The 9,896-nt window shown below is 39.9% G+C and overlaps 1 protein-coding gene across 3 annotated transcripts in view; it reads right to left on the reverse strand.

Annotated features, from left to right (window-relative positions):
- The window catches only part of INVS (inversin), a 190,414-nt gene that overhangs the window by 28,885 nt on the left and 151,633 nt on the right, over positions 1-9,896 (reverse strand). For all 3 annotated transcript variants that reach the window (XM_025358986.1, XM_025358988.1, XM_025358987.1), the window contains one exon: positions 1,934-2,146. In XM_025358986.1, the coding sequence (XP_025214771.1) occupies positions 1,934-2,146 (213 nt within the window). The remainder of the gene's footprint in view (positions 1-1,933; positions 2,147-9,896) is intronic.

Consider the following 9,896-nt stretch of genomic DNA (forward strand, 5'->3'; position numbering starts at 1 on the left):
ACGAAACACAACATTCCATCCCTTTACAGAGATCATTTACTTGCAACTCAGGATAATTGGTCATGTGTATTATCTACTCATGGTTGCCACTCACAAGCAGAGAACTTTTATAAGAAGGCTAGAAAGAGAGGTATATAGAGGCTTTTAGGTTGATACTGGATTCTTTGGCAAAAGTGAAAGGAAGAGGGCATCATTAAGAGAAGAGAGCAACATAGTATTTCCTGGGATACCATCTACTTCAGTAGCTTCAGAGTCACAGAAAATGGTGTGTTTCTATAAATCTTATTTACTGAAGGCTGACATGATGATTAACATTCCAGTACATAGTGGTATTTAACTTCTCATTAAAATGACTTATCTTGCCTCTTATTATTACTTTTAATGATTATTTAGTACACTTATGCTTCCCCCTTGAGGGTAAGATGTAGAAGGATTTAAGAGTTAGAAGGACTGAAGATTTAGATTTAAAACATTCAAGATACAGCCAGGAAGTTATCTTTCAAGAATCTGCCCAGACTGGGCACAGTGGCTCATGCCTATAGTCCCAGCACTTTGGGAGGTCAAGATGGGCAGATCACTTGAGGTCAGGAGTTCAACACCAGCTTGGCCAACATGGCAAAACCTCATCTCTACTAAAAGTACAAAAATTAGCTGGGTGTGGCAGTGCACGCCTGTAATCTCAGCTACTTGGGAGGCTGAGTTATAAGAATCACTTGAACCCGGGAGGTGGAGGCTGCAGTGAGTGGAGATCATGCCACTGTACTCCAGCCTGAGTGACAGTGAGAGACTGTCTCAAAAAAAACAATCTGCTTGCCCACATCTTTATCATCAGAGTTTATGGTGTCTGTATTTGCTAATGTGGTACACTGCTGCTATTTAAAATACTTCTACCCAACATATCTATCAAAGAAAAGGCAAACCAAAGTATAATATAAAATAAATCTTTTTTTTTTTTTTTTTTTTTTTTTTGAGATGTAATCTCACTCTATTGCCCAGGCTGGAGTGCAGTGGTGCCATCTGGGCTCACTGCAACCTTCGCCTCCCAGGTTCAGACAATTCTCCTGCCTCAGCCTCCCGAGTAGCTGGGATTACAGGCGCTAACCACCACGTCCAGCTAATTTTTGTATTTTTAGTAGAGACGGAATTTCACCATTTTGGCCAGTCTGGTCTTGAACTCCTGACCTCAAGTGATCTGCCTGCCTTGGCCTCCCAAAGTGCTGCGATTACGGGTGTGAGCCACTGCACCCAGCTTTAAAATCAATCATTTATGTGAAATAATCAGAATGTGTAATAGGCACAGTCATTTTGTATCATTGTCCAAAAAAAAAAAATGCGAAGTCCTTGAGGCAGGGGGGATTTTGCTTTTTTAGTTGCCATTTTCTCCCTAGGCACTAGCCAAGCGTTTTGTCTGCACAGTAAGCATTCAATCAATATTTCTTGAGTAAATTATTTAGTACAGATGTTTTAGGAAATGGGTGAAGGACAGTAAGCTATTTATACAAGTTGGTTGCTTTAATCAAATTAACACCAGACTTAGATTGATCTAGTGAAAGTAGGCTAGATACTGGCATGTTTCTTTTGGAAAGAAAGAGAGGAAGGGCAAGAAGGGCAGTTATTTCTTAACAGCTTATTCTAGGAAGCAATCCCATCCCCAACTCCCTGCCATGAGTGGGAGTGCTTTGTCCCTGGGCTGAAACATTGGGACTAATCTAGAGGAATCACCACCCAGCAAAGGTTAGGCCTTTGTCCTTCACTGCAGCCTCGGTCTCAGAAGACGGAGTGCTGAGAAGAGGGAAGGTGACTGGTTGCAGGGACCAACAGTAATTCACATTCTCATCTGCTTCCCTCTCCTGGACACCCCAGCACCCCCCACACCCCCACTTCCACCCTGATTCTGGGTGGCGAGAGTGCAATCTGCATAGCTCACACTTACTTGGCAGCAGCATCTTTTCTCAACTGTTCATGCTTCATGAGGAGATTTTTCCTGTCTCGGAAGGCTTTTCTGACCTTGTACCCTTTGTAGACAGCTTGGATTTTGAAGGCGGCGATGTCTTGAATGGCTGCGATGGACAGGGCACCGTGCTCCAACATGAACTGGATCACTTCATGGCGCTCACCAAGCAAAGCATAATCAAGGGGTGTGTATCTGAAGTGGGAGGAAGATTTCTTTTTTTTTTTTTAAATTTTAGAATGTAATTCAAGGCACAATTAAACTGAAAATATTATCATGCAGCAGAAGGAAACTTCATTCCAAGATGTGGAATATTCCCCAGGCAAAGCCACCTTCTCTATAACAGGGCTGTTCTTTTTTTCTCCAAGGGGCACAAAACAAGGTTGACTACTGTGGGTCAGGTGCTTTGTGCTGCTAACCATGGCAGTTCCTGAGTTTTACTCCCTAGCAAACAAATAGGGGCCTATTGGAAACACATGATCACTTTCCTTCTTTCCCATGTGCCAAATAATTCCCTGCCCCTCTCTAAAAAGGTAGTGAAAATATTAATTGTGAGATTTGTGAATTTGAGCCCATGATTACTGACAGTTAATGCTTATGAAGTAAAAAAACAGAGCTCCAAATGGAGAAATTCGGTATATGATAAGAATGGCCCTTTACATTTCTGCAGAAAAGATGGATTACTAAATAAATAGTGATGGGACAACCAGGTAGCCATCTGGGGAAAAAAAAGAGATTCTTATACCACATTTTATACCAAAATAAATTCTGGATAGAGCAAATACCTAAGTATTTTTAAAAGGAACCATGAAAGTACCAGAAGAAACCAGGAAGATTAAAAACAAAATGATGTTGGAAGTCTTTTCTAAAAAAAAGATACAAAAGGCCTGGGTGCAGTGGCTCATGCCTGTAATCTCAGCACTTTGGGAGGCTGACACGGGTGATCACTTGAGGTTAGGAGTTCGAGACAGCCTAGCCAACATGGTGAAACCCCGTTTCTACTAAAATTAGCCAGGCATGGTGGCACATACCTGTAGTCCCAGCTACTCAGAAGGCTAAGGCAGGAGAGTTGCTTGAACCCAGGAGGTAGAGGCAGTAGTGAGCAGAGATCACACCACTGCACTCTAACTTGGGCAACAGAGTGAGATGCTGCCACCAAAAAAAAAAAACCATAGAGATGCTTCTCTATGGTTTCTCTAAGAAACCATAGAGAAGACTGACAAATCTAACCACATAAAAATAACAAAATTTTACAGGGTAAAAAAACCACCAAAGACAAAGATAACAGTTCCCAGAAGAGTAAATACTAAAAGCTCTTAACATATAAAAAATACGTTCAACCTCACTCACTTAAGAGAAATATGAATTAGACTAACATGAGAAAGTACCTTTCAATGATGATCAGATTTGCAAAAATCAGAAAACTTAGTAACACACTGCACTGGCAAGGATAGAGAGAGTCAGGCTCTCTCATATACTACTTTAACTTTTAGGGAGGATAATTTGGCAATATTTATCAAAATTATTCACATATATATGCCATTTGACATAGCCGTTTCACTCTTAGGAATTTATCTTACAGATCTGCTCTCATGTGAAATGCTTTATGTACAAAGCTACTCACGGAAGTACAGTTAGTCATAGCAAAAGAATAGAAACAATCTCAATGTCTATCAACAGAGGACTGCTTAAACAATGCACAGGCCATCCATATAATGAAGACATCTGTATATGCAGTCATTACTGCTGTAAATGAATAAATAAAGAACAATCTCCAGGATGTATTGTTAAATGAAGACAAAGAAAAAAGCAAGAAACAGGAGTTATTATGGCATGTTCCATTTGTATATTAAAAAAAAAAAATCCCTGTATGTTTATCTATAAAAATGTATTTCCAGAAGTTTACCAAGAAACTGCTAACAGTGATGCCTCTGGGGTAGGAAAACTAGCTGTCTCAGAGGAAGGGGTAGGAGGAACATTGAGTCTTCAGTGAACGTCCTTTTAAATTTCATACAGTGTATATACATCACTGTTTTGACTATAAGGGATGAATATTATTGTCATATTGTTGTATATTTAAATCTCAAATGGCAGCTTTCTAGATGTGTTATTTTTGGCACATTTTTTTTCTTTTTTTTTTTTTTGAGACAGGGTCTCACTCTGTTGCCCAAGCTGGAGTGCGGTGGTGTGAACACAGCTTACTGCAGCCTCAACCCCTTCTGGGCTCAAGTAGTCCTCCTGCCTCATCCCCCCCAAGTAACTGGGACTATGGGCATGTACCGCCAAATCTGGCTAATTTTTGTTTTTTTGTTTTTTTGAGATGGAGTTTTGCTCTTGTTGCCCAGGCTGGAGTGCCATGGCGCAATCTCAGCTCACTGCAACCTCTGCTTCCCAGGTTCAAGCAATTCTCCTGTCTCAGCCTCCCAAGTAGCTGGGATTACAGGTGCATGCCACCACACCTGGCTAATTTTTTTTGTATTTTTAGTAGAGACAGGGTTTCATCATATTGGTCAGGCTGGTCTCTAACTCCTGACCTCAGGTGATCCACCCACCTCGGCCTCCCAAAGTGCTGGGATTACAGACGTGAGCCACTGCACCTGGCCAATTTTTGTATTTTTTGTAGAGATGGGATTTCGCCATGTTCTCCAGGCTGGTCTTGAACTCCTGAGCTCAAGCAATTCTTCTGCCTTGGCCTACCAAAGTGTTGGAATTACAGGCGTGAGCCACTGCATCGAGCCCATTCTTTAAAAAAAAATTTCTTTTTAAATTTTGGAAACATAAAAAATTGGGTAAATACACAGAGGAAAATAGCTATCATCCATATTCCCACCTTGAGAATTAACCACTGTTCATATCTGGGAGATATGATTTCCTTTTTTAAAGAAAAATTACTGGCCGGGCGCGGTGGCTCAAGCCTGTAATCCCAGCACTTTGGGAGGCCGAGGCGGGTGGATCACGAGGTCAGGAGATCGAGACCATCCTGGCTAACATGGTGAAACCCCGTCTCTACTAAAAATACAAAAAACTAGCCGGGCGTGGTGGCGGGCGCCTGTAGTCCCAGCTACTCGGAGGCTGAGGCGGGAGAATGGCGTGAACCCGGGAGGTGGAGCTTGCAGTGAGCCGAGATCGCGCCACTGCACTCCAGCCTGGGCGACAGAGCGAGACTCCGTCTCAAAAAAAAAATAAAAAATAAAAAATAAAAAAAAAAAAATAAAGAAAAATTACTTTGTCAAACACTGCAAAAAAAGAAAATTGAAGTAAAAAAATTCCCCTAATTCTACCATCCAACAATGGTAATGATGACTATCACTTTTTAAACAACTTACTTTACATTTCTAAGCCTCAGTTTTCCTCATCTGATAAACAATGTAATACACTGCAGACCTGGCATGAGGAGAAAATGGAAAAATAAGTATAAAGAGGATAGCAATGTTCCTGGCCCAAAGGAAGCAGTTAATAAATGTCAGCTCTGATTGTTGTTATTACAGGACATTCACTGCTGTATGGTTTGCAATACCATAGCAGCTTATCAAAAATATTATCTCCATAGGACCCAAACTAGTATCTATGACCATCCCATGACCATCACTGATGCTGATTCCTCTCAGGATGACTTTGACCAACCCAATGCCATCAAAGGTCTTGGGAGAAAACATCAGATGATTTATGAGGCAGAAAAAAGGATGATTATATGGATGCATGACTAGACATAGAAAATCATCCGATTATAGAAAAAAAATGATTTCTCTTCAAAACTTACATAACAGTCACAGTTAAGACATAAAAGGAAGAGGTTTTTCATTTTAGGAGTATTTTGATCACTTTAGTAAGGAAATTGAGTTTGGGAGGAAACCCCAAACACTGAAATTAAGGAACTTCCATTTTAGGACAGCTTCATTTGCCACTTACTGTTCAGGGACCAGAAGTCTGTAAGTAAAGAGGCATCTATATAAACTTTAAAACATTATTTATAAGTGGATAGCATTTTTTAAATTCAGGAGAATTAAAAAAATTCTTGCTACAAGTTCTAAAATGCCTTTCTTGATTGTGCTTTCTCTAATGGAAAAAATTACCATAGAGTCATTAAACCATGTAGTAATAGAGCTAAACTGAATTTTAAAGGTCATTTAGTTCAATATCTTCATTTTATAAATGGATGAACAGATTCAGAGAGGTTAAGCAACTTACCAAAGGTTATGTAAATTGTTTCTATAGAATGCAGACTAGAACTAAGATGACATGTCTCCCAGTTCACTAATCCTTCCACAACACGTATATCAATTATTTAGTATGTTTCCTATCGAATAAAACTGTTTCTTAAATCAATGTGCAAACAACATATGTATTTGGTAAGTTTGATCATTTTTTCTATAATTATTAATAGGTAGTATCCTCCACATAATATATAAGCAGGATTAACAAAATTTAGTTTATAAAATGTAGGGCCCAAATTATTTCTTTACCTACAAATATTACGAAAGAAAATAACATGTAGCTTAATATATCCTAAAGAATGCTAATCTGGGAGTCAGGGGACCTGTGTGACCCTGGGCATTCTCTTCACTTCTCTGGTCTTTTGTTTCCTTATCTGTAAAAGGGGAAAGGAAGAAAAGAACAAGACTTCTTAGGCTGCTTCTGGATTGAAAATTATATCTTAAATATTTTTTTTTTTTTTTTTGAGACGGAGTCTCGCTCTGTAGCCCAGGCTGGAGTGCAGTGGCCGGATCTCAGCTCACTGCAAGCTCCGCCTCCCGGGTTCATGCCATTCTCCGGCCTCAGCCTCCCGAGTAGCTGGGACTACAGGCGCCCGCCATCTCGCCCGGCTATTTTTTTTTTGTATTTCTTAGTAGAGACGGGGTTTCACTGTGTTCGCCAGGATGGTCTCGATCTCCTGACCTCGTGATCCGCCCATCTCGGCCTCCCAAAGTGCTGGGATTACAGGCTTGAGCCACCGCGCCCGGCCATATCTTAAATATTTTTACTGTAAAAAATTGTATTTTTATTATGAAAAATTTTAAGCATAAAAAATGTAGAGAGAATAACACAATAAACCTTTACACACTCAATACCTAAATTTAACAATTTTTTGCTACATTTGCTTCATCTAGCCCCTTCCTTTTTATTTTTGCTAGAGTATTTTTTTTTTCTTGAGACAGAGTCTCATTCTGTCACCCAGGCTGGAGTGTAGTGGCTCAGTCTTGGTTCACTGCAAGCTCTGCCTCCCAGGTTCACGCCATTCTCCTGCCTCAGCCTCCCAAGTAGCTGGGACTACAGGCACCCACCACCATGCCTGGCTAATTTTTTGTATTTTTAGTAGAGACGGGGTGTCCGTGTCAGCCAGGATGGTCTCGATCTCCTGACCTTGTGATCTGCCCGTCTCGGCCTCCCAAAGTGCTGGGATTATAGGCGTGAGCCACCATGCCTGGCCTTTGCTAGAGTATTTTACAGCTAATCTCGGAACTTCCATCATTTTGTCAGAGGTGTTGGAACCAGAGGACTCTACCTTGAGTGAGGGCTAGTAAAATGAGGCTGGGGCTTGCTGGGTTGCATTCCCAGAAAGGTATTCCTAGATGTTTACAGTTAAGGGAACAGACTGATAATGTTTACTAAACAGACCCAGACTTGAGAGAGTCCTAATATCCTGATATCTGGAGAACAAAGGCGTTCCTAATTTTGCTTTAAAGATAATAATATTGATTCTTGCAAAATGTAGTAATTAAGAAAATGAATTCTTTATCACAAACCCTTGTAGCATAGCACATCTCCCCATAATCTTTTCTTTTTATCCTGTATATAAACAAATATTATACCTAGGGTGGACTCGTTCCTCCTCTTACTTTCGGGAATGCCCTACTCTGTCTATGGAGTAGCTGTACTTTCACCACTTTACTTTCTTAATAAACTTGCTTTTGCTTTGCACTGCGGACTTGCCCTGAATTGTTTCTTGCGAGAGATCCAAGAACCCTCTCTTTGGGTTGGGATTGGGACCACTTTCCTGTAACATCTTCATCTCTATGTGTTTAAGTATTCATCAGTAAATAATACGGGCATAGCCACAATGTCATTATTATACTAACAAAATTAACAGGAATTCCTTAGTAAAATCCAAGGACCACTTCATAATCAAATTTACCCAATTTTCTCAAAAAATGCATTTTTGTAATTGGTTTATTCAAATCAGTATTCTCAATATTTTATTCAGAGACACAATCTAAATATCTAGCATCATTTTAAGATTGAAGTCTGTACCTAGCATTTAAAACAAGTGTGATCATAATACACATTGTGATTATTACTACTGAGTCTTTCTTTATCCCAAATTCAATTTAGAAAAATTCAAGTGCTGTGAATATTCCCATCAGTGTTGGGGTGAGTGTGTCAGATAGTTATTGACTGAAAGTTAGCAGAAGCTGGCAAAAATTATGTCTATATGGTGTTCATCAACTGACTAGTGTCAATGTATGAGAAGTAAAAATTAGCCCTACACTGATGGTAACCAACCAAGAAACAATGTGGATATAGACAACAGACAAGATACAATTGGACCTGCCATGTGGCAGGGAATGGTCTGATGGGATGAGTAGAATGCCTAAACTGGAATGTCAATAAATGTAAAAGGCAGTGCCAAGTTCTGACATTTGTACATCAAGGTACATTGCTGATGAAACATTAACAGAGATTGGGTTATTGCCACTGTCTCTTTTTATCTATAGTTTGGCAAGTACAGTTATGAGGATTTTTCCTTTGGTCTTTTGGTCTGTAATTAACATATGCTTATTCTGGGAGATAGTAAACACCTTAATTCATGCAGTTACTTAGGTCTCATATTCAAGGTTTAGCATATAAATGGAAATTGAATTTAAAAAATTTCATTGTTTCCTTAAAAATACAGCAGTCAGGTGGTAAATGCTGTTACACAGAATAAATTTTTATAGAAACAAAACAAGTCATCACTAAGTCTGAGGATTCTTAAACTTTCTTTTTTTTTTTTTTTTTTTAGAGTTTCAAAGGGAGACATCTTCAGCTGTCCCTCTAAGGAGGGAAGTTTCTGAAAGAAGTGGTAAAGGGGTTGGTTCTAGCAAACAGGAACATGTTTCCTCTGAGATGGACCTAGAGAAGTCCCTTCTCAACAAGTTTCCCACCAACTAATAGAAAGAAAGAATGGGTTGTGGCTAAGAAGATGAGAATGGTATTATAGCAGGAGCCATTTTAGTTAGAGCATCCATGAAACATGGAAACTAACACAAAGACCTAGGTCAGAGGGACTGTCAGAGGCGTGTGAACTCCATCTTAAAGAGGATCTGGTAAAATGAGGCTGAAACCTGTTGGGCTGCATTCCCAGAAGGTTAAGGCATTCTAAGTCACAGGATGAGATGGGAGGTCAGCACAAAATACAGGTCATAAAGACATTGCTGATGAAAACAGGTTGCAGTAAAGGAGCCGGCCAAAACTCACCAAAACCAAGATGGTGACCAGAGTGACCTCTGGTCGTTCTCACTGCTACACTCCCACCAGCGCCCTGACATTTTACAAATGCCATGGCAAAGTCGGGAAGTTACCCTAAAAGGTCTGAAAAGGGGAGGCATGAATAATCCATTCCTTGTTTAGCATATCATGAAAAAATAATCATAAAAAAACAGGCAACCAGCAGTCCCTGGGGCTGCTTTGTCTCTGGAGTAGCCATTCTTTTATTCCTTTACTTTATTAATAAACTTGCTTTCACTTTGCACTGCAGACTTGCCCTGAATTCTTTCTTGTGCGAGACCAAGAACTCTCTAGTGGGGTCTGGATCGGGACCCCTTTCCTGTAACAGGACCTCAGGTATGGAAGGGTGATCACAAACTCAGTTGTTACTTACAAATTATGAGAATCTTCCTAGATCTAAGACCACCAAGAATCGCTCTTTCTAGGCTCCTTTTTTTTTTTTTTTTTTTTTTTTTTTTTT

Source organism: Theropithecus gelada, chromosome 15 (genome assembly GCF_003255815.1).
Source record: "Theropithecus gelada isolate Dixy chromosome 15, Tgel_1.0, whole genome shotgun sequence".
In the NCBI taxonomy this organism is placed as follows: Eukaryota; Metazoa; Chordata; class Mammalia; order Primates; family Cercopithecidae; genus Theropithecus; species Theropithecus gelada.